We start from the raw sequence: 27,058 nt of genomic DNA, 5'->3' as shown, positions 1-27,058 counted from the left end.
CAGGAATCCACTCTTTGGTTCTTTAGGTAAAGTCACGTAGTTAGAAAAATAATTAATAAATCACGTTTCGATCGCAACACAAGCAATCGTCATCAGGTGGAAATGTACAGCAGTTACTGCTGAACAAGAAAGGGCTGCTGCAACAACATGTTATATATCGGTATGAGGTGGGTCTCACCCAAGGGTAAGTAGGCGGGGTCAGAGATGGAAAGGAGTCCGGTCCACGCACGCACAACAGCTGCGTTAAAGGGAGAGATCGGCATGTTAATGTAAACGTCGTCGTACGCACGAGTTTAATGGGAAGCCAGTGGAGGACACGGAGACAGGCAAGTGAGTTGAGACAAAAATGAGTACGGCCAATGACGACGCGTGCCAGGTTGTTTTGTAGTCTTGAAGTTGTATTTAGGCTGCCAGAGGAGGACCGGACTAGGATGGAGTTTCAATAGTCGAGGCGAGACCCAACTATGCAACATGCCAATGTGTTGCCAGTTTCAGTGGAGTTGAGGGGACGTAGGTGTCTGAGAGCCTTAAGGTGAAAGTTACATGAACTGATATGATTGGTTTGACGGTCAAAGGATAAAGTTTAATCTAGGATGACACCGAGGTAGCTGAAATGATCGGTGAACCTGATGCTGTGACCAAAGATGTGTCTGTGTGTTGGGAGCGCTGATGAGTTGAGACGTTGCCTGGTACCTAACATGATGGCCACTGACTTTGACGGATTAAGGGCAAGAATGTGTGCGAAGAAGCACTGTTGCAAGGCAGTGGTGCATTCCGACAGCCTCTCAAATCCAGACGCATTGGTAGAAATGATGGCGGTGAACAGAATAGTGTCGTCCGCATACGAGTGGTGCTTAACACCGAAAGCTTGCGATGAGGCGGCCGATTGGGGAAGTGTTGGCTGTGAACAGCAGGGGACCAAGGATGGAGCCCTGGGGGACGCCACAATGCTTTTGTTTCAGATGTGGACGAGCCCACCCAGACTTAGGATTGCTGATCAGAAGGTACGACAGTATCCACTTGAGTGCTGAGCCAAATATACCTAAGTCGGATTTCGGGAGGGAAGTCAGGAGCGAGTGGTTGAGGGTGTCAAAGGCTGACGAAATGTCCAGACTTACAAGTGCAACGATGGAGCCGGAGTCAATAATCATTAAAATGTCATCGAGCACTCTGGTGAGTGCTGTTTCTGTGGAGTAGTTTTGACGGTAAGCTGACTGGAAGGAGCAGTAGTTTGGGGAGGAGGTGATTGCTTGTGTTGCGATCTAAACGCCGTGATTTATTGTTTATTTTTCTACCTACGTGACTTTGCCGAAAGAACCAAAGAGTATTTATAATTTAATCTGACGACACCAAAAGCTAAAAAGTGGAGGCACAGCGACCTGACATAACCCCCAACAGTAATGTCACCGGGCTTCAGGGTGACGAGGGACAGTGCGCAGTGATGACATAAAACAGTTCTTAATGAAATCGAGGAACTTTAAAGACAATCACTGGTGCACTACGAATGTGTACCAGAGAATGAGCACCCGGGAACGAGTGGCACCGTCTCGTCATCTACACGAACGATAGAATCGATAAGATAGGGAGGGACATCTTTCCCGTGTTTGCATTCAAATACAGTTTCAGATTGATGTGGTAGTATGAGGTCACAGGAAAGGACATGTGAAATGATGTCCCTCATTGCATTAGTTCTGTACTTTTTCCACTATAAGTAGTGTCACTTGGTACCGGTTGACATTACTTTTGTTATCATAATATCACGTTATATTATCACGTCACATCAATATTAAATGTATCATAAAATACCAAAAAGGATGAAAAATTGCATTATCATTAATACACCTGTTTACTAACACACAGGAAAGCATCAATGAGTCTGAAAGCTCTTTATTAGGAAGGTCCTGCCAGGTTTACACAACACGGGGCAACAATTTCTGTTCTCCGATTTAAGACATTTTCAATGGGATTTTTCAAATTTGGTCCATGACACGGACACATGACCTCTTCTTCGAATGATATCCTGGGATCTTTAACATTACAGTAATTGTGAAGCAGATGGAATGTATTTTATGGATGTGCCCACAGTGTTAACCAGGGCAGCCAGACGGATTCAAACTGCAAACTTCTGCAACAAGTGGCAAATTCAAACCTCTGGGCTGCATCATCCCTCTACTGAGATTTTAAATGTAGAACTCATCCCTGCGGAGTGAAAGGCAATTTCCACGACAAGGGGGCCGCTGATTCCATCACGAGCTGGTTTCCTCACGGCGCCGGCTCTCAATTTCGCAAAATAGCACTGGGTCAAACTCCAGGTCTTCCTCATGAATGTCCACATTATCACAGCCCACGACAGGGCACCTGTGCCCAGCACACCATGCGCACACAAGGGTTAATAAGGTCAAGATGCAGCCGATTTTACCGTTGGTCATTTTGTTACTTATTTAAATATCTTATATTTATGAAACAATGCAATGATCAAAGTTCCAATAGTATTATTACTGGCCCCTGGCTCTGCTTGTGAGGCAAAGTGCATCATAGTTTGGTTACAACTTAGTAAACAAACATTTGCAAGTGGAAAACCGCCCATATCCAACGTTGGCATGGCTCACGTGCCAGTGGAATGAATCTGGCTCGGGGGTCAAGCAGAGTAAGGAATGGGATTTCTAATCTTCATTATACCTTGCATCAGTGATTACTGGTTCATTCTTAGCATGTAACATCGGTGACATGGTTGCTCCGAGGTGGCTCAGCGTGGCCTTGGCGGAGCTCGGCTGTGCAGTGGAAAAGTGGGAAAGGACTTACTTGATCGGCCGTTTCTTCTTGCGCTGCTTGTTGATGAACGCCTTGATGGCCGACTCTTCGTAGCTGTGTTGGCACTTCTTATTTCTCATCGGCCGTCGCATCATCACCTGAAAATGCAGAACGTACGACGGACGGGTGGGACAAGATCAGCACCAGTTCCCTTCTCCCCCTCCTTGCAGTGGTGGCAGATGGATAATATTGATGGGGCACGAAGGCCCGGGAGGAGAGCTCATTTATTCCTGACGTATTTGAGTATCGTTACTGATAAAGGCATGTGCAGCAAAGCGAGCGTTCAAAGTTGCGATGTCCCTCTATTGCCCAGAAAGACACCGAAGCGCGGGTGTCCCCTACTTGCTGTAGGAATGCGTAAATCTTGTTGTAACTGCTGCACAGCAGGTGGCAGGGACAGGACCTATGGCAATAATACACTTGCACAATCACTCACAGGAGATTACAAGGAGCTAGTAAAGCAGCTTTTGTTCCGATTATGAGCAGCTGCCTGTACTTGATGGAGTGAAAAATGTGACATAATAGGCAGTTCACAAAAGGTGTTGTTTTTTCTCGGAGCCAGGCCCCATGAACCCCTAATGAGCAACCACCACTACCTGCTCCATGCACGAGCAGCCACCAGCACGGTACCGTCGAGGCTGACCACACCCTGTCCTTGTATTGCTCATACCGTTGTTAAGGGGCATGTGAGGGTCTGCTGCGCCTGGGAGAACACCACATCCTCCTGCATCTCTCCCTCCGCGCCGTTCCCTTCCACTGTAACACAGCAGCACCAGCAACTTACATAAACGACGCACGGATTGCATGAGGGAGGGCTGGGCACGATGAGCGATGCCTGGGTGAGGTGATGGGTTATGCCTGGGTATAGTGACGCTTGGGTGAGGTGATGAGTGAGTGACACCTGGGTATAGTGACGCTTGGGTGAGGTGACTGGTGAGTGACACCTGAGTACTGTGATGCTTGGGTATTGCGACTGCTGGGTGAGGTGATGAGTGAATGATGCATTAATGAGGTGACTCCAAGCGTTGTGAGACCTCCCAAGCGACCCCTATGGGTGCAGTGAATGATAGGCAATTCTCAGTCAGTCGCTGAAAGATGTTTTAAGGTCCAGAGCAAAATGCCAGATGAGACCCCACGAGATCTGAAATGCCCAAGTATAGCTTACACAGGCTGTTGGGCAAGGTGCTGTTAGTAAGCACCTACAAAGTTTGGCGTGACGTACTAGGGGACGGTGTGGCCAGCACCATAATTGGCTGCCTTTGAATCCCGAGTGCTCATTTTTACACACCACACCAGACTTTCATTGTAAGGCCGAGTTGCCGTAGGAGAGGCCCAGGACTGGTTCAAATATTTGCCACTGATGTGGTCTGCAACCAGGATCACGTGCAGTACGCTAACCACTACACTGACACTCCACTCGGACACACGCACCCTGCTGTTTAAAGTCTGCGATGTGCCGCTGAAAGTTAAGGAACCGCTGGTCCTGGCGAGGCTCGAAAGTGGAATCCGTAGTCTCCATGCGTGCTGCAAGCAGCTTGCTAAGGTCCTCCGCGGGGTCACTCGTCGCCTGCTCGTGCTGTCAGGGAGAGCAGAGACTGTGTCACGCGAGGGAGAGAGGACAATGACAAGAGAGGGCGAGGAAGGGGACAGGTGACGAAGGAGCGTAAAAGAGAGTCGAGGGGAAGGGGTGTAGGGATTGACGAGGGGAGGAGAGGGAGCTGTGTCCGTGCCCTGCTCACCTGCTGCTTCGCGTCGTTGACAGCCGAGAGGAAGCTGTGAAGATGTTTGTCAACGGTGAGAAGCTGACACAGCGTGTTCTGGATCTGCTCGATGATGGCCTCGTCACCTGCTCACATCAGCAGCACAGTTCACCACAGAAACGCAGAGAGCAGCACTAGAGCAGCATGTGTGTACGTCTGAAAATAAACATGCTCTGCAAAAGCCTAGAGATTACGACCTCTGGAGAAAAAAAATCACTGCCGGTTCTCCTTCTTGGGTTGTGTCTGAATACAATCTGATTCCTACCGCTTAAACTGGAAGGCGAACTGGCAGTTAGACGGGTAGTGATAAGGGTGGTAGGTGATGGAGTATTTGGGGTAGGTTTCTGGGGTAGGGTGGAATGACAGTGGTACAGGTGTGTTTCACTGCGAGAGTGGTAGGGTATGTGGTGTGGTTAGTGAGAGGGGTAGAGTATGAAGTAGGGTGAGGGTACAAGAGCAATGTACATGCATAATTCTAGATTTGAAGCTTTCGTGACTGCAAGGATTCATACTCTTAGGTTTTTTTTCGGTAAAGTCACGTAGGTAAAATGTGGTTGCCACTCCCCGGCAACCACATTCAGATAAGCCCCTCCCCCCTTAACTTGTATTTAAGGGCTTGTCTCTTGGATTTTTCCTCACTTGATACAGTAAATTTAGCTGTGACGGCCCCACCTGATGACGGAGACTTGTGTTGCCTCCGAAACGTCGTGATTTATTATTTTACTTCTATTATTATTTCTATTATAATTTTTTTTTTACCTACGTGACTTTACCGAAAAAACCTAAGAGTATGCATACATAATGTACGTTGATTACCATATGAATAACCCTACCGGCAATGGATTTCCATTGCAATTTATATGCATTAACTAATTCCCCTCTTCGCACGTGAAGGTCTCATAAGTGACATTATTATCTTGACTTAACGCTTTCGTGACTGCAGGAATTCATATTATTTGGTTCTTTCGGTAAAGTCACGATGATAGGTTCAAAGAGGCGAACCCCCTTTTCCTGATGACGACCGCTTGTGTTGTGATCAAAACGTCGTAGTTTTTTTTCTTTGAACCTATCTACGTGACTTTACCGAAAGATCCAAAGAATATGACATTATCATATTTATCCTTCTAATTAAGGAACTTAACAGGAAGATTTGTCCACAAATCTGACTATCCGCCTAATGGCGAAACGTCGTACTCGGATTGTAAATATTGTGGATTTTCTCTCCCAACACACTGCTGTGCTGCTCCAGTAACGAATTGGCACGTTCTGTTCACGTGACAAACCTTACCAAATGGCTGTGTCGGGTGGTGGCGGGTCTAACGACACATTTATATCTAACCCAAAAACACCTCTTATGGATGGTACTGGTCGCGAACGCCGACCACGCGTTAAACGGAGTGAGAGTGGAAGCGATGGGGGAGGGAGGAGGAGGGGTGGCGGGGGGGGGGTGATGCGCGCGTGCGAGCACCGCCGAGCTTGGCCATGTCGAGCGCCACCGCCACGGCGCGCTCCACGCCGTGGTCCACCAAGCCGCGCGTCTCCCGCAGCATGGCGGCCGCGCTCTCGGCCATTCGCTGCGCCGCGGTGGCGCGTCGAGGGGCCATGGCGGAGGAGCGTCTCTTCCTCCTCCTCCTCCGACTGACGCTGCTGCTCTTGCGCCTGCGATTAATTGATGCAATAAGATTTGAAGCTTTCGTGACTGCAAGGATTCATACTCTTAGGTTTTTTCGGTAAAGTCACGGTAAAATGGTTAAAAAATTACCTCTTTTCTAGCACCCAAACTGTATTCACAGATGGTTGGAGGTCAAACAGTGTTAAGATAACAAAAGAGGTTCCACAGGGTTCCATTCTCGGTCCCCTCTTGTTCTCTCTTTATGTAAATGACTTGGGCACTGAACTGGATTATTCCAGGGTAAATCTTTTTGCAGATGACACGGTACTGATTACTGCTGGCCGCTCTCCGGATGACGTGATTGCTAAGCTCCAGAGTGATTTCAACAAACTACAACATCAGCTAGTTGCTCTTAAACTAGTCCTAAATCCTGCCAAAACCAAGGTGCTATGCTTCTCACCAGGACTAAAGCGGGAAGTTATTTTCCCCCCAATTACATTCCTTAAATAATGATCAAATAGAACAAGTCAAGATCTATACGTATCTTGGGGTCATCCTGGATTCAAAACTGAATTTTGAAGATCACATTGATTATATTGGGAAAAAGACAAAAATTTAAATTGGTTTTCTATATCGACACAAGCACTGCTTCCCCCCTATGTTCCGTTTGGAATTGATAAAAGCTACCATACTGCCTCTACTTGATTACTGTGACATCGTGTATAAATCAGCCCCAAGTACTGTACTGAACTTGACTCAATGTATCACTCGGCCTTAAGATTTGCATTGAACTGCCCATTAAGGACTCACCACTGTGATCTCTACATTGGGTCAAACTTAACATCTATGAATGTTCGACGGCTTGTGCACCAGATCTTATTTATTCATGATGTACTTACAAAAAAATCCGCAGATTACCTGCTGGATCTCCTCTCTGTTTCAAAGAACAAATTTGACCTAAGGTCTACACTAATTTATCAGCTTAATATTCCCTATTGCCGTACATATACTGGAGGAAGGGCCTTTGCTATTGATGCCCCCAGGGTCTGGAATGCTGTTGCAAATAAATTGAAACTTGAGTCACTACCTATGAGATCTTCACTCAAACTGCTCTAGAGGAGTTGTACACCCCTAGCTGCCAGTGCTATTCAGTGGTCTAAAATAAAATGTTTTGCTCCGGATGATCGCTACAAAGTACGACCTGTGTTTTGATTTAGTGTGCTGATTTTTAAGGTGCATTGAAAAATTATAATACTCCAATTGATGCTCCTGCTGTTGTGGAGTGACTCATGCAGCCAGCTATGGCTGCAGGGTTTTGGTAGTACATGTTGTTCATGCCATTTATTGTGAAAATTCCGTCACAGTTCCTATGATCACTGTTTCATTGCTTTCATGGTTTTATTTTGGTGATTTCGAAAAGTGTATTGGTTTAGCCATGTTTGTTTGTTGTAGTACAGAGTTAGACTGATGGCCTTAATCTAAGTTGTCTTGTGGTTGTTGTTGGTTGTTTGACTTGCATCCCACTGGGATTTTTGCACACAGCGTTGGTGTACGGTGTTTTTTCTGCAATATTTTGCTGTCTTTTCTTGGAGTTTCTGTTTGCACTCAGTCACATATTCACTTTAAGATGCTTTTTGTTCATGTTTTTGTTTTTTGTTTGTTGCGGTTGCACCCGATTCAAGAGCCGAATGGCTCACAGGGCTATACCTAATAAATGAACTTGAAGGGGAAATAAATAATTAAATTTTAGAAATTATAATAGAAATAAAATAATAAATCACGACGTTTCGGAGGCAACACAAGTCTCCGTCATCAGGTGGAACCGTCACGGCTAGATTTACTGTCTCAAGTGAAGAAAAAAATAATCCAAGAGACAAGCTCTTATATACTAGTTAAGGGGGAGGGCCTTATACTGGTAGGAACGAAGTGGACCAGACCACCAATAGATTATATCGTCCGTCCGTCCGCGTCCGTTTGTCCGACAAGATGGCCGCCCGCTCCCCCTGCGATCTGTGAATTAAACAAGATGGCCGTCGCTTCCGGCGCCTCACGGCGAAACTTTTTGATCGACTGACTATGGGCGAACTCATTTATTCTGGTGGGTGAACAGTGGCGGGGAGGGGTGGAGGAGGAATTGATGATAAAAACAAACTTGCACCATCGTTACAGCTGCCGCGACGAGAGATGTGGGAGGAGAAGCGGCGACCGCTGCCTTGCAGGTGAGAGGTGCGTGTGTGTGTGTGCGCGTGTGTGCGCGTGCGTGTATGTGTGTATGCGCGTGTGTGTGTGCGTGTGTGTTTGCGTGCGTGTGTGTTTGCGTGCGTGTGTGTTTGCGTGCGTGTGTATGCGCGTGTGTGTGCGTGTCTGTGTGTGCGTGTGTATATGTGTGACTGTGTGCGTGCGTGTGTTTGCGTGCGTGCGTGTGTGTTTGCGTGCGTGCGTGTGTATGCGCGTGTGTGTGCGTGTCTGTGTGTGCGTGCGTGTGTGTATATATGTGTGACTGTGTGCGTGTGTGTGCGTGCGTGTCCGGCCCACTCGAGCGGCGTGATGAATGGGCGCTATTGGGCTTCGGATCGTTATTCACTGCGAACTGGAAGCGTAGCAACACAACTTCATTACGTGTGCGTGCGTGCATGTGTGTGTACGTGTATGTGCGTGTGCGGTGTGTGTGTGTGCGCGTGTGTACGTGTATGTGCGTGTGTGCGCGTATGTGCGTGTGCGCGTGTGTGCGGTCGATATCCCTGTACCGGTATTAGTATTATTCCTACCAGCCCACCCCGCAGGGTCCTGTTCTGAATGTGGAGTTTACCGATAAAACCCAAGAGTATAATGCAATAAGAGGCCATTTTACACTTATCGTACCATGTGCGCGTTTAAAACAAATTGTTTGAGTAAGATTGCAATGCAATTTTGTATTGCGATGTTGAGAAATGTTGCAAAGTTCTATCGTAATGAATGCAAATTGCTCCAGGATATTATGAATGGTGCACAGGGCTTCGTCGCTGCAGTGGAAATGAATACAAGTCAATGTTGTCGTCAGTCTTGTCGTGTACAGGAGTTATGTTATACGTGGAAAGTTTTAGTACCGTTATGGCTGTTGTGCAAGTGAATCGATTCTAAAGATAGTCTTGCAATTCCGTGATAGAATTAAAGGTGTCTTTAAGCCGTCACCATCATGCGTGAAGTGTACACAAAAGACACTCAACACATTCGTCAATAACACTGGCCATGAAACGGGAAAATATATATTACAGGCGACGTTTCGGACAATGCCCGCTCTTTGAGGAATAGCGCATATCCAGGACCATGGCCAGACGCGTCGCGTGTTACATGTTCCCGCCGCCGCCGCACGTGACAGTGTCACTGAGGAACACATAAAAAACTGCTGGAACGAAGACGATGCCGAGAGCGGCGCCACTTGCCCGAGTGGTGAAGCAGCCGAGGCGGCCCCGGGTTTCCCGCCACGAATCGTCGCCTGAAGTCGCCTGCCGTGTTGATGACCTCACATCCGGTATGGCGCGGGAGGGGCGGGGCAATAGAGGCCACGCCCATCACGATTGCCACGCCTTTTCTAGGCCTAGACCAATCAGCGTATCGCACAACTGAGCTACGCCCAGTAGCTGGGTCTTGTCCAATCAGTGACTCGCGGCTCGTTAGCCCCGCCTATCGCGAGCTCCTCCCACTATAAAACCCAGCCTCGCGGGCTGCCCCCTCGCTTTCGGCGCGGAATCTGCGTTGCGTGGCGCGCTGGAGCGCTCCGCATGTTTGATGGTTGCAGGAGTTGTGTCGCCTGTTAGTGGTGTTTATGTTTGTGCCACTGTTGTGGTCGTTGTTACCGCCGCAATGGAGAACCGTGACAGGAGGGTGCGACTCGTGGTGAAGCTGCAGGTAGTGCTACCCCTTCACCTAAACACCTGCCGAGCTCAGCAGACTTGAGCGTGGATAGCGTCTGGGATGGGGCTACGAGCTCGGCTGGGTTGAGATGGGACAGGGCGTGGGCGCGAGGGCTACGCGCCTGGCAGCAGCAGAGTGCACTGCGGGAAAAAAAACCTATCGTACTGTACACCAAACACGCACTTACCAGCGTGGTGAAGTATGGTCACATGACTCCCTGCTCTCCCAACAACCGCCACGTGGGTGTATGGGGGGCAATCTGTGTAAGGCTATGGACATGTTTTCCTCTCTTTATGCGGGCTCCGTTTGCCCCATTTCGCGGCTAACATTTATAACAAAAACAAATTCGCTATATGCGGTTTGAATTCACTCGCGCAGCCGCCGGACGTGGGGACAGCGCGTTGTGTGCACTGTACGCGCCCCGAGCGGGCAGCTGGTGCGGTGCATTGTGGGTTGGGTGACTGTACGCGTCGTTGTCGTCTCGTGCTGCTGCTGCCCCCCCGGGTCCCCTCGCTTTATGCGGGTTCCGTTCGTGCGATTTGTTTGTACATGCGGCGAACATTTTCTTGTACCCAACATGTGATATATGCGGTTTGAATTCACTTCGCGGGAGTGAGACGAGACCTCTGCTGCTGCTGTTGTGTGTGTGGGTGGCGGTGTGCGGCAGGCAGCGGTGTGTGGGTGGCGGCGTGTGTGCGGCGGTGTGGGTGGGTGGCGGTGTGTGTGCGGCGGTGTGGGTGGCGGTGTGCGGCAGGTAGCGGTCTCCTGCCGCCTCGATCTGTGCGCCATTTTCTTGCAACGCAACTACCGCATAAAGCGAGCGGGAAACTGCACTCTCGTAGTGATTGCGCACAGTTATCTATGCCAGTGTCGGTCTTGTTATGGCTGCTAAACGGCCTACGAGCTCTCTGCCTGGACCAGCAATGAAGCGGAAAAGGACCGCGTTGACGCTTGAAGTGAAGTTGGAGATTTTGCGGCGTGCGGAAGCCGGCGAGGGACCGGCCGCGCTCGGTCGTGCGTTCAACCTGGGCGAGTCGACCATACGCGCCATCAATAAGAATTCCGCCAAAATCAGGAGCTCTGTGATGCATTCTACACCGCTGTCTGCCAAGAAGACGACCAGAGTAAGAAATCCATTGTTGGAGAAGATGGAGAAGATGTTGGTGGTGTGGGTGGAAGACCAGTACCAGAAGAAAATTCACATTTCCTCTTCCGCGACGCGCGCCAAGGCCATGCAGCTGTACGAGCGCCTGCAGCACGAGCAGGAAGGTGGCTCGCAAGAGTCGTTCTTGGCGAGTAAGGGCTGGTTCGACAAGTTTATTAATCGGCAAAATTTGCACAGTATCAAAGTCACCGGGGAATCTGCAAGTGCAGATCCTGAAGCTGCTGCGAAGTTTCCTGAGGAGCTGCACGCCATCGCAGCTGCTGGAGGCTACAGTCCAAAGCAAGTGTTTAATGCCAACGAAACCGGGCTTTTCTGGAAACGCATGCCACCTCGGACCTACTTACACAAAGAAGATGAGGGTACACCCGGTTTAAAATCCTCAAAGGACAGGCTGACTCTCCTGTTATGCGGCAATGCTGCGGGAGATTTCAAGTGCAAGCCGCTGCTGGTCAATCGCTACCTCAACCCGCGTGCATTGAAAGGGCTGAGCAGAAACACGTTGCCGGTACACTGGACTGCAAACAAGATGGCATGGATGACGGGACAAATTCTGGAGGACTGGTTCACTCAACACTTTTTGGTGGAGACGGAGCGGTATTGCAGGAAGGAGAATCTTGCTTTTAAAGTGTTGCTCATCCTTGACGATGCGCCGGGTTACCCGAAACACCTGGCAAGCATCAACCCCAATGTGAGGGTCTTGTTACTTCCCCCCAACACGGCGTCGCTGCTCCAGCCTCTGGATCAGGGGGGGGTTGTATGCACGTTTAAGACCTACTACTTGAGGCGGACCATCTCCCAACTGCTCGAGGGTACTGACGGGCCCGACAAGCCTACAGTTCGTGACTGCTGGAAGGCTTACAATATTAGGGATGCCATAAACAATATTAAATCATCATGGGATGAAGTGAAGCAATCTACCATGAATTGTGCTTGGAATGCCATTTGGAAAGAGTGTGTGATTTACTTCAAGGGCTTCCCCGAAATGTCAACAGCTGTGCAAGATGTTGTCGACCTTGGACGGGAATTAGGAGGGGAAGGCTTCGCTGACATGCGGGAAGAAGACGTCTTGGAGCTCCTCGATTCCTACAATGAGGAATTGACTGTTGATGACTTGATGTCAATGGCAGCGGCTGATGAAGAAGAGGAGCAAGAGGTGGTCCTCAATGTCAAGGACATGACTTCGAAGAGGTTGACATATTTTTTATCTCAGGCTGATGCTCTTGCTCAAACTGCCATGGATATGGACCCTAGCCTAGAGAGGAGCCTACAGTTCAAACGTGCTTTGAACTCGATAGTTGCTCCATACAAGGAGGTGTATGCACAGAAACAGCGAGCGAAGCAGTGCACCATGTTTCAGTTCTTAAGGCTACGCTTTGCCACCCCTTCCACCTCTACCATCGATCCTGCTGGCCCTTCCACCTCTGCCATCGATACTGCACCAACCTGCAGCACCTCCACCGCCTCTCCATTGCTGCTGGCTGGTGATGACGGCCTCATTCATGTGAATTCGCCGCTGGATATCACCCTGCCTGTGGATGTCGAGTCTGACCCAGACGACCCTGGCACCATCTAGACTACCAACCACGCCCACCACCACTTGTGCTTGCATATTTACTTGTGTTGGTGAGTACACTAGCGTCTCACTCTCAATTTGTATACTCGAGTGAGCATTCGAATTGTTTTCAATTGTATTTATTTTTATAACTGTAATGTATTGTGCTCTCTTGAGTGTTTATTGTTTGCATTTCCTGCTTAACATTTATCGAGTGGTAAAAGTGCGCATTGGTAGGGTTGCATTAGAGGTTTTGGAACATGTCTAAATGTAGCTTCGTTTTACGCTTTTTGCATCTTGTTTTGGAATGCATCTACCGCATAAAGCGAAGGGAAACCTATATCTCTTGAGACTGGGTCACGGTAAAAGTCGAGTAGACTGAGTATTTGTTCTCCTGCCCCAATGTCCCCCAGGCTGCTGCCCGGGGTTTCTTGCTGCGGGCGCGCCTGCGTGCACTACGAGGGGACTATGAGCGCGTGGTGAGCGAGGTGCAAGGCGGCCTGGCTGGGCTCAGCTGGGTCGAGGGCCTCGTGGCCCGGCCCCAGTTCCGTAGTGGAGACGCAGATCCAGCAGCGCCCCACGCGGTCAGACTCTCTCATCAACCCGTGTACACATGCGCACACACTCTTCCAGTTACTCATTCAACAAGTTTCCCACCAAGCCATTCGTTCGCGCACCGTTATCCATTCACTCCACTCGCTAACTTAGTAACCCGCACGGTGACTTGCCCGACTCATTGCCACATGCATTCCCTCGCTCGCCCACACATCTGTCTACTCGTTTGCTCGCAACGCACGTGTCATCACCGATCGGTGTTGCCCTGACTCGTGCAGCCTGGAGATGTCCCGGAGCGTGACGCCACCCGGCTCCCGAGAGGTCACAAAGTGGAGAATGCAGACCTGGAGCTTGGGGAGGGAGCCCAGGGGATGGAGCCCCAAGCCCAAGGAAGCCCCCTGCTCACGCCGAGGGGCCCCGAGGAGGAGCCTCCGGGCACGGGGGATCCAGGTCGGCCAGGAATGGAAAGTCTTAAGGCTAAATCTGACTTTTGGCTGGTAACACATTACACAGCAGTCACTGCAAGAGTGGCCATGCAGTGATATAATTTACTGAACTCTATGAATGTTATTGCCAGTTTCCCCCCTTTAGCAGCTCAAACGTGTGGCCAAGATGCTTTGATGGGTATTTATCTTTGAAAGGCCACCGCTTGAGTGGCAGGCTGTACCAAATGAAGTCATGTGCTGCATCTGGGCTGTGGTCCATAAGTTCACCGAGTTGGGTGTTTCTTGAGCCATGAGGTGATGGTGATGATGGCGGGACATGGGCTCAGGGCAGCTAAATGTGTCCATGTGATTTGGACAGCAGGTGTTGCCCCTGGGTCGGAGGGGCTCCCTCTTCTCCAGAAACCTCCACCAGTGGAGGTCAACATGTTGGGGAAGCCCCCCTCACTGGAGGAGCCCACGTCCTTAGAGAATCTGCAAGAACTTCGATCCAGCTTGGCCATGGAGCTACTCTGGTTGCAGCAAGCAATCGCCAGCCGCAAGAACGTGAGTCGTGTGGTCTCATTCCTACCTGGCCATTCTAACCCCACACGCGACCTCACGCCGCAATCAATCTCTACAAACCCCAGACTCTCGCTCCATGTTACTGCTTGTCACCACACCTCTCATTTCTCCACAACCTTTTGCCAGCACACAATTCCAAACTCAACTCCTAACCCTGTGCCACCCTTGTAGTACCTGACCTTGCGGGGTCACGTGGCACGGCCCAGGTGATTCGTGTGGATCCTCTTGCAGAAGTCGCCCTTCACACCACCACGCCTCGTCCTCTACAGTGGAACTTGTCATGTCGGATGTGGTGGGAGGCACTGCAGCAAAATCCCCACCGTGGTGAAGTATGGTGGAATAACCCTCATTACCAACAGGGCACGAGAAGGCTATTATCTAGGTTGAAAAAAGTACTAAATTATTATTTTTGTCAATTTGTTGTAAATACGTGTTTACATGCAACACTTGTTTGAGCTGTCTTGGATCAAATAAAAACATGTGAGCTTTGTAAATGAACTGACTTTAGGAATGCTCTATTGATGGTGTTGGAATGACATCACTGCATTCTCAGGGGGTGACAGCCTACAAATGCTGTGGGTCTCCTTGCTGGGTTCCGTCGCAGTACAAGGGAAGCTGGAAATTACAAAAAACTGTTTTATTTCAAAATGACATTCAGGGTAGTTGGGCTAAACTGGGTAGCCCCACTTGGGAAAGTCACAGTGGGGCAGGGGTCATGAGGAGACAAACGAAGGACCACTTGTGTACATCACTAGAAGCGGATGGATGGAGCGACCCACACCACTGCATTCAGAAGCAGTCATCCTCTGGCGTTGCTGTGCCTGGTGGTGGTGACAAGCGCCGGTGTTGAGCTATGGCTGGTGCCACCACTCTCAGAACGTGTTCTTGATGCTGGAGGCGACCTGCGCCAAGATCTCGCCGGTTTTCTTGCGCCAGTGCAGGATGTCTTTCGATACTGCGCACCACAGCTCGCCGTGCCGTGGCTCTGCATTCTCGCACCGCTTGCGCACGTCCTCCTGTTGCTCCTGCAATAGCGAGAGATGTAGAAAGAACTTCAAGACAAACCACACCGTAGTAACCACAACCCGCACCATGTGGGCCCCATAGGAGACAGCATGCACGGTGTGAGCACCTGCACCCCTCACCTTGCTCCCGTGCTGCAGCTCAAACTTGTAGAAGACTGCCCAGGCATCACCCAGGTCGGGGTCGATCTTCACCGTCCGATGGAACCACTCGCGAGCTTTGGAGATCTTCCGCTCACTCCAGAACAGCCTAGGGCAGGGATCGGCAGGTGGGGGTGTGCGTTATCCTCCACCTGTGGCCTCGAGCTCATTCACAGGTGTGCACTAGACAGCGTCACGGGTAGAGACGTTCCTTAGCCTCACAAACCACACCACTACGACCTCTACCGCTACTGCCATTAACATCACTGCACCCTATCAAACCCCCTCACCATCAGCACCCCTACCACCATCGTCTGTCATTCCCATCGTCGGACCTTTAAAATCACTGCACCACCAGCACTCCAATCGCCAGTACCAACACTCTTCTTACTGCCATCATCACTTGCACCCCACACTCACCACACCGTCGCCACACTACTCACTTGGCGACTGCGAGCAGCACATGGGGGTCGTGCTCGCACTTCTTGAGGGCGTCCACGCTCTTTGTCTTGCGCTGTGGCCGTGCCTCCAGGAAAATCGCTTCAGCCCAGAGGATTCCTGATGGGGGACAAGGAGACATGAGATGGGAACACAGGGACTCAAGAGCACACGCATAAGAACACAGATGGGGGGGACAGGTCTGTCACACATGGACAAGGAGCGATGAGGACACATTCACAGAGAGACACATGGGGACGTGGCCACACGCAGCACCAGCCCCCCCCCCCATGTGACACCCACCCGAGCTGGGGCACTCCTGCATGGCCTTGGCCATGAGTGTGCTGGCAATGTTCTTCAGTCCTGCGCGGTACTCGAGCCGGACAGACTCCAGCCTGGCACAGACATGGAAAGGGGGCATTATGACAAGGGTATGGTGAGAAAGACAGTTATAGGGCCACATAGGGTATGAGTTGAGTTAGAGGAGCATAGAGGGTAAGAGTATGACTAGGGTCACGGTGATAAAAGTAGGGGTATGATTACATGGACAGGGAGGATATGGATTGAGGTCTGCAATGTCCATTGTTGTGGTGGGAAAGCCGTGGATAGCGATCAATGGTGCCAGAGGTCAGGGTTCAGCAGGCGCTTGAGCCAATAGGTGTCACATTCTCACAAAAACCCCTTGCATAGCCTTAACAGGGTGTTGGGGCAAGTGCGAGCAGCTATGAAGGCCGGCACCATGCTTGGCCACCTTTGTCTCCCCAGTGGTGATGTTTACACAACACACCAGGTACTCATTGGAGGCTGAGTCGACTTAGGGGAGGCCCAGGACTAATTCAGATAATCGTCACTGGTGTTGGCCGTGAGCGGGATTCAAACTCGGGTAGCCCGGTTCGTAGTGGATCGTGTTAACAGCTGCACTACTGCTCCCCAAAGTGTCACAGTATCACACGAAGATTGTCACACAGGTGTCAGCGTACCACAGCTCGGGATTCTGTGGGTTCTTGAGCCGTGCCTTCTCCAGGATGGCGCGCGCTCGCGTCAGCTGCCCCACGTGCTCCTCCAGCCGCGACAGCAGCAGCCACAGCGCTACCGAGTGGGGGCACTTCTTGAGCTGCGTGGGCAGGGGCGACACGCGCGCTCAACTAGCTCCCCGGGCGCACTGTGGGTGCATGCACAGCTGTCTGTGTTTCCGTGTCCATGTTTAAGTGCCTGTGATCGTATGTGTCATTGTGCATGCAAGGTTGTGTGTCTGCTCATGTGAGTGCATATGCTTGTGCGAATAGGTGTGTCCTTGTGTGTGCATCTGTGTGCCTGTGCAACCACGTGTGTGTGTGTGTCTGTACACACCCCCTGGCTGTAGGCATCACGAGCCTTGTCGTTGAGCTGCAGCTGCTCCTCAATCTGCCCCTTCATCATCCACAGCTTGGGGAAATCCTCATAGTGGCGCAACGCCTCCTCAGACAGCTCCTTCGCTCGTGGGATCTCGCCCAGAACCCACTCCAGCTTCACCGATTTCATGAACACCTAAACGTCCGTGATGTCACAGCGTCGCACCACAAAAGAAAGTGTCACATAGCACAACGTTGAGTGTTACACAGGCGAGTATAACATGGTGCCCAGCATACAACACAGTGTCACACAAGGTCAAGAGGTCCATACAGTCAATGCTGCCAATACTGAGATGCTATGACCCCTGTGTTATAGGCTGGAGTCAGGCTAGCGTTGGCCGGGTCAGGCCAGGGTGGGGTTTGTGGGGGCGTGTTGGTTAGGAGCGTACCCGGGCAGTAGGAGCGCTACTCCGAGCCTTGGCGAGCAGTCGTCGCGCTCGCTCGTCCTCATTGTTCTCAGACTCAAGCTTCACGGCAGCCAGCCAGATCTCCTCACTGTTGGGGTTTGCCTGAGGAACAACCGCACAATCACCGATTAACCACCACTCAGACACGCAGCCATCGGCGAGTGCTCAGCCGCCACACGCTGTGAGCGTGTGTTTGCGAGCGATGTTGGCTTTGTGGTCGGGTGCACTGGGTGAGCACCTGGAAGGCAAGCGCCAGGATGCTGCGGGCTGCGGGGACGTCTCCGGCCATCCACTTGGATTTGGCGCCCATGAGCCATAGGACCTCGGCCTTGGGGCAGTGAGCGACGGCGCGCTGCAGTAGGGCCTCCAGAGACTCCCTGCACAGCCAGGCCACCACGGGGTCACGGGGCAGGAGGAGAGGTACGGGTTAGCTTAAAGTATGATGTGCTGGCCACTGTCGTTTTACACTTCAGGTACGGCAAGTGATGGCGTGAGTTACCGTTTTGGTTATTCAGCTTAGAGTTGCGACAGTATAACGAGATGGTTACGGTCATGATCGGGATATAGTTATGGTTTGGGGTTCAGACTGGAGTTCGTGTTAAGACTGTAGAGAGGGTCGGTGTTGAGGCTCTCGGGCTAGAGGTTGGAGTTAGTGTTCAAGTTTGAGTAATATGAAGGGGCAGTGTTGTCACACTCGGGATATATTTTGGGGTCCGGGCGTTGACCGTGGGCGACCCTCTGCTCCCTCACCGGGTGCCGTGGTTCTTCTCGAAGTAGGCGGCTCGCAGCCACACACTTTTCTTGCTGGGGAACACCTGCAGCGCGAACGCGTAGATGGCCCGCGCGCACTCACACGCCCCGTGTGACACACACTAAGGGGCACGCGCACACAGTGGCATGCTGGTCAGAGGTGTGCACGTGTGTGCACGGTGTGTGGTGTGAAGTGTGCACGGCAAATGTGGTATGTTCAGTGAGTGGTGTATGCCGTTTGTACAGTGTATACGATGTGGGCGGAGTGTGGTGAGTGCGGTGTGTGTCCTGCGGTTCTCACGCTGTCCGCATCCTCCATCCACGTGTGTTTGCGATCCTCCTCCTCCACTCCAATGCCGATGACGGCTCGGATCACCGCTTGGCACGTGGTCACGCTGCCGGCCTTATCGCACTCCTCCGCATCCTGCATCGCCACATGCCGCCGGCACGTACACGAGCAGCCGCAGTTAAACACGCACACAAGGCACAACAGCCCGACTACGGCCCACTCGCCGACTCGCTAGGCAAACCCCAAACACCCTCTTGATGACTCGCACCCCAGGTCTGATCCCATGTTCCCTCTATTCCCACCCAGTGACGTAGCTATCCGGTGCGCAGACGGTGCAACTGCACCAGGTCCCACGGGCTGGAGGAGCAGAGGCACCAGGCTACGACAAGGAGACAATTGGCAGCACCGGCTTGAGGCAATGCAGGCGACGTAGGCATTTGCACATGGTGGTGGCAGATTGTTGGAACTCAGGAGGGGTAGCGCCAATGTCACATCATCCAGTCAGGCGGTTGCGATTTCTGAGTGGGCATCACTTAAACCCGCTCACGTGGCAAGACGCCTCGACCAACACCATGGAGATGGGCGGAGAGAGGGGAAAGCCTCGCTTCATTGTTTGCACCGGGCCCATGCCAACCACACTGTGCTACCGAGCTCACCCTGACTCCCACCACCATCCAAGACCCAGGCCCGGCATCCTGTCACGGGCCTCTCCCTCACCTGGATCCAGTGCTCGCGATTTATCTCGACACCATTGGCACGCAGCGAGGTGATTGCGCGGTCCACAATCTTCTCCACCATGGCCGTGTTGCCGTTGGCCTCCTCCAGCTTGGCGGCCGTAATCCAGATGTGCCGGTCGGTGGGGATGTTCTCGCGAGCCTTGTTCAGCACCTTACGTGCGTTCTCGTACGACTCGAGCCGCGCCAGCGCTAGCCACAGCTGCGCACGCGCCCGCACACACAGACACTCGTCAGTACGATTCGTAGAAGCTCGATGGCTGGGTTTATTTCATCCGGGTCATCCAAACCCTCCGGTTTCCCCAGAAAATCAAGAGTTGACTCGAAAGATTTTTTATGCACATCAGTTTGTGGGGACGTCCATCTCTACAATCAAGCGTATTATGCTGAATGTGGTCATTGTTCTTGTGAATTAGAAGCTTAAGATTGAACAAGTAAAATGAAAAACATTAACGTGTGGTAGGTGTAGTTGCAGGCCCTCACCTCCACGCTGGTGGGGCAGCACTCGACGGCACGGCTCAGCAGGATTCGCGCATCGTCAGGCTCCTCGAGTTCCACAGCCGCCTTCCACAGCCGCACCGAGTTGGGCACCTGCTCTAGGGCTGCAGGAAAGGGAGAGACGCACGCGGGCGATTAATTGCAGCGCCCTGCGTTGGCGCGGTCGAGACCGCCTGGGGCGGCCAAGTGGCTCCACGGCTGCGTGGCGGAGGCGCCGCTTGCCTTTGCGCAGGACTCGCTTCTTGGCCTTGAGATCGGTCTCGAGGTCGGCGGCACGGATCCAAGTGCGCACCGACTGCGGAAGGTGCCTCACGGCGTTGGCCACAACCGCCTTGGCCGAGTCGCCGGGCTGCAGGCGCGCGGCCTCCAGCCACACGTCCTCGCTCTACGGGAGAAAAACCACAAACGCGAGCGCTCGCATGCAGGCATGACGGCATGCACACGCGGAATAATTATGAGAGGCTTCGGCCAAACAGCGAAGTGAGGCAAAACAAGGGGATTCCACACAGAGGGTCCCTGAGACGGCAGTCACAGCAAAGGGTGGGATGGGGTTACGTGAAGATGCGAAGGCTTGGGCTGCATGGGGATTGAGCAGGGATTAATTTCAACCAGGTCTGTCTGGGGTCGACGATCCAGTATTTCTATACCCAGCACACCGTATCCTGTATATGTCTTGCTACGGCTGTGACTACTACGAGTTACGTGCCACCTTCTTCAGTCTAGCAGCGACTCGGACAACATTCACCGAGAAAGGGAGTCATGAGGGATGGGGGGAACTCACCTTAGGACACATCTCGGTGGCCTTCATGATGATGTTGCGGGCCACCTGCACCTTGCCCGTGACCTCCTCGAGTCGCGCCGAGGCGATCCACGCGGGCGGGTGGTGGGGGTTTGTCTCACGCACCGACTTGAGCAGCAGGCGTGCCTTTTTGATGTCACTAGGATAGAGTGCGCAGAACGGGCGCGGGTGAGACCTCACCACCGCAAACACAACTACACAACCACCTCCTCTCCTTCTCATCCCTTGGCCTTTTAGTCTATTGGGGCCAGACAGTTTCCTTCCCATACAGCGTCTCTCTCCATGTCTCTTTGTCACTGCTTCGATCCCGTCCAGTGTTTGGTATCTGACGTCCACTCACACCGTGGTCTTCCTCCCTCGAGTGCTTCCTCCATCACCGTCCTATGTAGTAACCATCCATCCCAGCCAAGTGTCCAAAATAGTGCAGCTTCCTGAATGTGACCGAGCTTGGTAGCCTCAATTGTGTCTGTGTTTATTCGAGGCAGGACTTCATTGTTCGTTGCATACAATGTAAAATGTGTTTAGAGAATTCTCTGGGAGGCTTTCACAATCACTGCTCAGCCCCAACCACGCCACCGCCGCTCAACTAAAAACCACACAACCACGTGCGCACACACTCACTTGATGTCGCCCCCGTAGGTAGGGATCATGGAGTTGAGATCGGTTAGGTAACCCTTGGGGTCCACTACCGTCTGTCCACTCACAGAGTCTGACACCTGTGGGAGCACACACACAATCAGCGCCATCCGCCCCCCCAAATAATTAATCGCTCGCCACCGCGGCGGTAAAGAAGTGTCGTGTGGCGGTGGAGGGTACCTGGCTGAGACGCATGTCCATGAGCGTGTTTCTGGCCTGGCCGATCTTGCGCATGTCCAGCTCCCCGGCTCCTGGGGTCATTAGGCCGCTGGGGGTCATGGATCCGGGGTAGGATGTGTTGAGGCCTCCACCAGGCAGCAGCTGCACAAGGCATACGCACACACACGTGTACATACACCCACGTTCAAACGCATGCACATGAACACAAGTGTATCCACAAGCACGCACTCGCATACATCCACACACATGCGTACACTGTGTAAACCTTCCATGTGTGGCAGAAACAGGCCCGTGAGTGTGTGAGTGCATGTGTGAATGCGTACCAGCTGACGTGGGTCCACGCTGTTGTGCTGATCCGACGCGTTCTGCATGTGTTTGGAGAGGAAACTGTCGGGCACGGGCGTGAGTTTGTCGTGCCGCGGGTTGCGCTGCCGCTTGTTCCGAGCGTCGCCAACCTCCGGTATGCTCAGCCACTCGTCCTCGGACACCTCCGCCAGTTTGCGCTGTGGTGCGCGCACACAGCAATCAACACAACCCAGTGACGAAATGTACGTGGTTCCTAGGGCATGCGATGATTCACTTCCTTCATGCTCAAGATTCGATAAAGTGTCACGATTCAGTTCTAAAATTGGTTCTTCTTTGTTTTGCTTGTACTGTTTTGTCTGTATCGTAAGATCTCTATCATTAGACCTCCTTTGCCAGTACCAAAATATAATAATAGGGTTTTCCCCCTTTTTTCTGAAACCTTGGTCTAGCACCAATTGAGACGAGGCTCAAAAGAAAGCCGTCTCTGGTGTGGACCAATCAGTTTCAAGGACAATGCATATATTATCAGTGTTTTTTTTGCATTTTGAGCACAAATATTGTGGTTAATGTAGACATGATTCCTTGTAAAAAGGTTTCAGTTTTGTTGCCAGAAAAAAGGGGAAAACCCGTATTATTATCGTAAGATCTCATTTATAATATGTCTGTGCTGCCTATCCTGTTTCTACTGTTTGTCTTGTCCATATGGTTTGTTATCTATATGCCATCTCATTTGTTTCTGACCCATTAGTTCCATCAGCTTTCTATAACCTTCTCTCTCTTGTTCTCACACAAACATAACCCAACATGTTTCAGGGCAACAGCAGTGGCGAGGACGAACCTTTAGATCAGAGAACTGCTGCTGGATCTTGGGTCGCTCCATACGGTATTTTTCAATCTCCTCCCGCTCTCGCTGCTCTCTGTAACACAGCGCTCAGCCCTTACAGTTTGCAGCCCCAACAACAACAACAACAACCGCCATTCGCCACTAAGTGGCGGTGACGTCACCACGACGCTTGTGCCAGGCTATGTGCACCTTGAGGCCACGTGAAGTGTCGAACGCCCGGTGGCAGGTCACGGGACAGACCCAGATGCCACAGGTCGACTGATTGAGACGACTGGCTGATGTACCACCTGTGCCCCCTACTGTGCACACTTGCTGTGCTTTAGCCACCTGGCGCTCCGCTCGTTGTTGTGAGCGTGGCTCCTCCGCTCTCCGTTGTTGGAGGGCGACTGCCTACAACTACCCAGCAGCATCCTTCACGAGCCTCCTCCACAGAGCCCGATCTTGACACCGCTGGTACAAGTCACTGGCAAGTCCACTCAGCTCCACATCCTCCTGTACCACATCACCCCATCTCTTCTCTAACCCGTGCCGCGCCTGTTTCGCCCCCTCGATCCGGCCGAACAAAAGCTGTTTAGGTATGCAGTGGCTGGGCATGCGGGCTACATGGCCCAGCCAACGCAGCCTTGCCTACCGTAACATAACATGGTTGAGCAATAGGGAGCCATCGCTTGACCGCACCCGGGCATCGATCAGCCTCCCATTGTATCAGCTATTGAAGGCTTCACAAACTACGTGGTCAAAATAGATGTTAAATAATGTGGGAGCCAGAGGACATCCCTGTCGCACCCCAAGGTGTACAGAGAATGGCTCCGACTCCCGGCCACGTAGTTTTATCCGGGCCCGCTCACCATCATGAAGGTCCTTAATGATCGTGAGCAGAGGGTCAGGGACTCTGAAAGCACGAAGAACTACCCAGAGCCCAGGGCTACTGATGGTATCATAGGCCTTGACCAGGTCAATAAAGCAGAGATGTAGGTCTTGTTGGAATTCCCTACACCTCTGCTGTTTCAGACGGACAGAAAACTCACACAATGACCAAGTCAGTTACACAAGAAATAAACAATGAAACACTAGTGCTATATATCCACCGTGCCATCAACTCACCCAAAAACGTTTCGGAAAGCCCAAATGTAACGCATAACAGATATTTATTACAACTTTAATAGCTGTTTATACTTCATAAATATATTGGCAGGAAATGAAACACGTAAAAAATTTAAACATGCAACGATAATAAAAAAAAAACGACGTTTCGGACAATGTGATGACCATGGACTTCGTATGATACATTGTAGCATTGCCAAACCATGACAACCCCGTGGGAGGCCTGGGGGCTCGGCTCTCCGGCACCACTCACCGGCGGTCCTTCCTCCGCTCGTCCAGGCGCTTGTCCACCATACAATAGATGGCATCTGCCTCCTCATCGTCCTTCTCGTAGGGACCGCTCGAGAATAGGCTCCCAGCGTAGCCGTTGAACTGCGGACGAAAAGCACGGGTGAAACATGGGAGTGAGCGTGATGAGGCGAGGGTATGTGAGCATTGAGGTATGGTTGTGTAAGCGGCGAGGTACTGGTGGTGTGCCCAGCGTCACTCAGAAATATTATCATTCATCCACGGCACAGTGATCTAAGTTTGAGTCCCGACTAGGGCTAAAAGCAGTGGTGAATTATATCTAAACTGGTCCTGGGCATCTCCATCACTAACCCGCATCGAGTGGCATGAAGTATGCACAAACTTTCTCCATATCAAGCACAGTGTCATGAGGTCTTCATGCAGTAGTGGGTTGACAAAGGACTAAAATTATGGTGTGCATGTATGAAACAATATCAATGTAGGATTGCATCATTGCATGTGCCTATTTCTGAGTGTACAAAACAGCACTCGTAGTTTTCGGTTCTATTAGCTGACGAGCGCTACGCGTAGTGGGTCGATAGGTACATCCCAGTCGTGGTCACCGTGACGCCAGAGCGGTCACCTCGTCATAGTTGGAGTCATTGAGGTCCTCCTCCTCGTCCTCCTGGCTCTTCTTCATCTGGTCACCGACCGTGCGTTTGCCGGGTGGCGCGTGCCGGTCGTCCACGGGGTCATTGGCATCGCGAGCCGGACCGATGTCGGACCGCGTCGTGAAGCCCGTGGCACTGGAGGTGGCGGGGAATTGACAAAATATGGGGGCGGTCATCAAAAACATTCACGGTACACTAGAGTAATTACTCATTAAAACACTAACCTGCACACCCACCTCACCCAGTCACATATCCACCCACGCATTGAACGAATCACACGCTCACCAATTCTCTCCAACTTTCACCCGCTCACCATGCACAAATGCACCATTCACGGATTCACTCATTCACTGAGCAATCAACCACCCATGCACGAATTCACTCGCCCATCCACCCAACTTATATCTCGTCACTGACCCCTACCCAAACACGCATACCTACGTATCTTCTACCCACTCAACCCACTCATCCGCTTGCAATCTTCCTACTCGCCCAAACCAACACACCCCAACCATAAACTCACCTCGGCTCACTCACACCATGCACACTCACTCCAATCTAGTCCAGACACCCGTACCTCCGCAGTTAAAAACTCGATCTGCCCACATATCCACACTGCGACCACTCAACCCCTCCCCTCACACACGATAAGTATTTGTACTTCACCAGGTAAGGCCTACTGAGATATATAGCTAGTTTTCCGAAGCGACCTGGCCACAAATAGCGCAACTTAGTTGCTTATCATGTGGCGATGTATTGCAGCCAAATACTCCAAACGCATGTTTCTAAATGTGGAGAGGAACCACCGGAGGACCCGGAGAAAAATCCAAATAGACAGCAGCAGGCATCGTCAGGGTCGGGATCGAACCCACGACCTCCTGTAGACCAGGCGAGGTAGTTAACATCTCCTAGCCGCCCTACCCGATCCAGCCCCTCTCCCCAGCCCCCCCGAACGCCTCACCCTCGACCCAGACCGGGCACGTATCCCAGGGGCGCGGGCATGCCCAGGAAGTGCTTCTTCTTGCGGAGACCGCCGCTCACGCCGCTTGCGGACGCCATGATGCCTCCTAGTCCTCTTCCCAAAGTGCCCCGCGCCGCGTGACCCTTGACTCCGCCTCACGTGACTCCTCGGGGTGGGGGGCGGAAGGGGAGGGGGGAGATGAGGGGCGGGCCCGCGGAGGGCGTGCGTGATGATGTCACGAGGGTGTTGCCGTTGTGTGCGTGATGACGTCACCAAGAGACCGTTTGGAGGTGCGGCCTTGCGCGATGGCGTCACGCGCTGGGTGACGTCACAACGGGAACACTGACTCGTGAGAGGCCGTACGTGGGAAACACGCGGCGGGCAGCAACCGCTGCAGCTGCCAGCACCTGCAGCTGCCAGCACCTGCAGCTTCTGTTGAACGAAGAGAGAGGGAGACAAAGCCGCGGAAAGGCATAGAGAGAGACACTGAGAGCTTATAATGAGCCTCGATACATCCACTGCTGGATGGCCTCCCCAAGATGTCCCCGTCGGGGCAAGATTTGTGTCGTGGCGACAAGCAGCAGCAGCAGCAGCACCCACTCGCCCTGCTCAGAGAGAGAGAGAGATCCAGGAGATAGATGCGGATTCCACAGAGACAGAGACGATGCTTGTCACAGGTGTCATGAGACAAGACGTGTACACACGTGTACACAGATAAAGATCACCCGTATAGCCTGACAAGACTGTTGGGGGCCAAGTGCTGTTAGCGAGGACCTATGAAGGCCGGCACGGCACGCGAGAGAGTTGGTGGCCAGCACCACGTGTCACACACACTGTGTACACACACACACTATGTACACACACACACACATGGTGTACACACACTGTGTACACTCATCGCACACGGTGTACACACACACACGGTGTACACACATCGCACACGGTGTACACACACACACGGTGTACACACACACACGGTGCACACACACATACATGGTGTACACACACACACACGGTGTACACACATCACACACACACGGGTTCCACACGCCCTGTGTGACCGCCCCCTATCGCCATGACGCCAGCTGCTGCATTCGCTCTGACGTCACGGGCAGCTCCTCGTTCTCACGCCGCGTCCTGGACTCGCTTCCGGACAGATCCCCTAAACCGAACCTCTGGGACCCCCTCGGACCCCCTCGAACCCCCCCCCCCCCACGAGTGGGACCCCCTCGGACCCCCCCCCCCACGAGTGGGACCCCCTCGGACCCCCCCCCCCCACGAGTGGGACCCCCTCGGACCCCCC

General features: G+C 52.1%; 3 protein-coding genes across 5 annotated transcripts; 1 reads left to right on the top strand and 2 right to left on the bottom strand.

Annotated features, from left to right (window-relative positions):
• Window positions 1-1,871: 1,871 nt before the first annotated feature.
• Window positions 1,872-9,740, bottom strand: NSMCE2 (NSE2 SUMO ligase component of SMC5/6 complex). Its single transcript, XM_078604547.1, has 7 exons — window positions 9,606-9,740; window positions 6,040-6,230; window positions 4,551-4,657; window positions 4,243-4,387; window positions 3,482-3,567; window positions 2,803-2,909; window positions 1,872-2,358 (listed from the first exon to the last, which is right to left on the bottom strand). The coding sequence occupies exons 2-7, from the start codon at window positions 6,173-6,175 to the stop codon at window positions 2,247-2,249; spliced, it is 693 nt and encodes a 230-aa protein (XP_078460673.1). The 5' UTR covers window positions 6,176-6,230; window positions 9,606-9,740; the 3' UTR covers window positions 1,872-2,246.
• A 146-nt stretch (window positions 9,741-9,886) lies between these two features.
• On the top strand, window positions 9,887-14,850 carry IQCC (IQ motif containing C). 3 transcript variants are annotated; one of them, XM_078604544.1, is made up of 5 exons: window positions 9,887-10,071; window positions 13,208-13,378; window positions 13,628-13,799; window positions 14,157-14,338; window positions 14,528-14,850. In XM_078604544.1, exons 1-5 carry the CDS (start codon window positions 9,952-9,954, stop codon window positions 14,564-14,566), a joined length of 684 nt encoding a protein of 227 aa, XP_078460670.1. In that variant the 5' UTR covers window positions 9,887-9,951; the 3' UTR covers window positions 14,567-14,850. The 3 variants fall into 3 exon arrangements, 2 of the variants coding, with proteins under 2 accessions (XP_078460670.1, XP_078460669.1); XM_078604543.1 differs by having other exon boundaries at window positions 14,154-14,338; XR_013586613.1 differs by lacking the exons at window positions 9,887-10,071; window positions 13,628-13,799; window positions 14,157-14,338; window positions 14,528-14,850 and adding an exon at window positions 10,847-12,865 and having other exon boundaries at window positions 13,208-13,296.
• A 128-nt stretch (window positions 14,851-14,978) lies between these two features.
• PRPF6 (pre-mRNA processing factor 6) lies at window positions 14,979-25,917 on the bottom strand. The gene is made up of 21 exons (XM_078604542.1): window positions 25,756-25,917; window positions 24,767-24,929; window positions 24,149-24,267; window positions 22,786-22,864; window positions 21,965-22,144; window positions 21,642-21,782; window positions 21,447-21,541; window positions 20,808-20,964; window positions 20,249-20,411; window positions 20,012-20,130; window positions 19,512-19,730; window positions 18,807-18,929; window positions 18,506-18,627; window positions 17,994-18,132; window positions 17,738-17,857; window positions 17,308-17,484; window positions 16,938-17,071; window positions 16,261-16,352; window positions 15,963-16,077; window positions 15,502-15,628; window positions 14,979-15,381 (listed from the first exon to the last, which is right to left on the bottom strand). Exons 1-21 carry the CDS (start codon window positions 25,851-25,853, stop codon window positions 15,229-15,231), a joined length of 2,835 nt encoding a protein of 944 aa, XP_078460668.1. The 5' UTR covers window positions 25,854-25,917; the 3' UTR covers window positions 14,979-15,228.
• Window positions 25,918-27,058: the final 1,141 nt, after the last annotated feature.

The sequence above is a fragment of the Lampetra planeri genome, chromosome 22 (assembly GCF_965212315.1).
Source record: "Lampetra planeri chromosome 22, kcLamPlan1.2.h2, whole genome shotgun sequence".
NCBI classification, from domain to species: domain Eukaryota; kingdom Metazoa; phylum Chordata; class Hyperoartia; order Petromyzontiformes; family Petromyzontidae; genus Lampetra; species Lampetra planeri.
This window is presented reverse-complemented; position numbering and strand designations above follow the sequence as displayed.

What these genes read in the sequence shown, in the direction of transcription:
- PRPF6 (XM_078604542.1), bottom strand. Translation starts at nt 25,853, where the DNA reads ATGGCGTCCGCAAGCGGCGTGAGCGGCGGTCTCCGCAAGAAGAAGCAC. An exon ending in GAGCGGAGGAAGGACCGCCG is followed by an intron (nt 22,865 to 24,148) that starts GTGAGTGGTGCC and finishes GCTGTGTTACAG; the next exon opens with AGAGCAGCGAGAGCGGGAGG. An exon ending in GTGATGCCTACAGCCAGGGG is followed by an intron (nt 17,072 to 17,307) that starts GTGTGTACAGAC and finishes CTGCCCACGCAG; the next exon opens with CTCAAGAAGTGCCCCCACTC.
- NSMCE2 (XM_078604547.1), bottom strand. Translation starts at nt 6,175, where the DNA reads ATGGCCCCTCGACGCGCCACCGCGGCGCAGCGAATGGCCGAGAGCGCG. An exon ending in CGACATGGCCAAGCTCGGCG is followed by an intron (nt 4,658 to 6,039) that starts GTGCTCGCACGC and finishes TGATGTGAGCAG; the next exon opens with GTGACGAGGCCATCATCGAG. An exon ending in TCACATGCCCCTTAACAACG is followed by an intron (nt 2,910 to 3,481) that starts GTATGAGCAATA and finishes CTGCATTTTCAG; the next exon opens with GTGATGATGCGACGGCCGAT.
- IQCC (XM_078604543.1), top strand. Translation starts at nt 9,952, where the DNA reads ATGGTTGCAGGAGTTGTGTCGCCTGTTAGTGGTGTTTATGTTTGTGCC. An exon ending in ATCCAGCAGCGCCCCACGCG is followed by an intron (nt 13,379 to 13,627) that starts GTCAGACTCTCT and finishes TGACTCGTGCAG; the next exon opens with CCTGGAGATGTCCCGGAGCG. An exon ending in CAATCGCCAGCCGCAAGAAC is followed by an intron (nt 14,339 to 14,527) that starts GTGAGTCGTGTG and finishes CCACCCTTGTAG; the next exon opens with TACCTGACCTTGCGGGGTCA.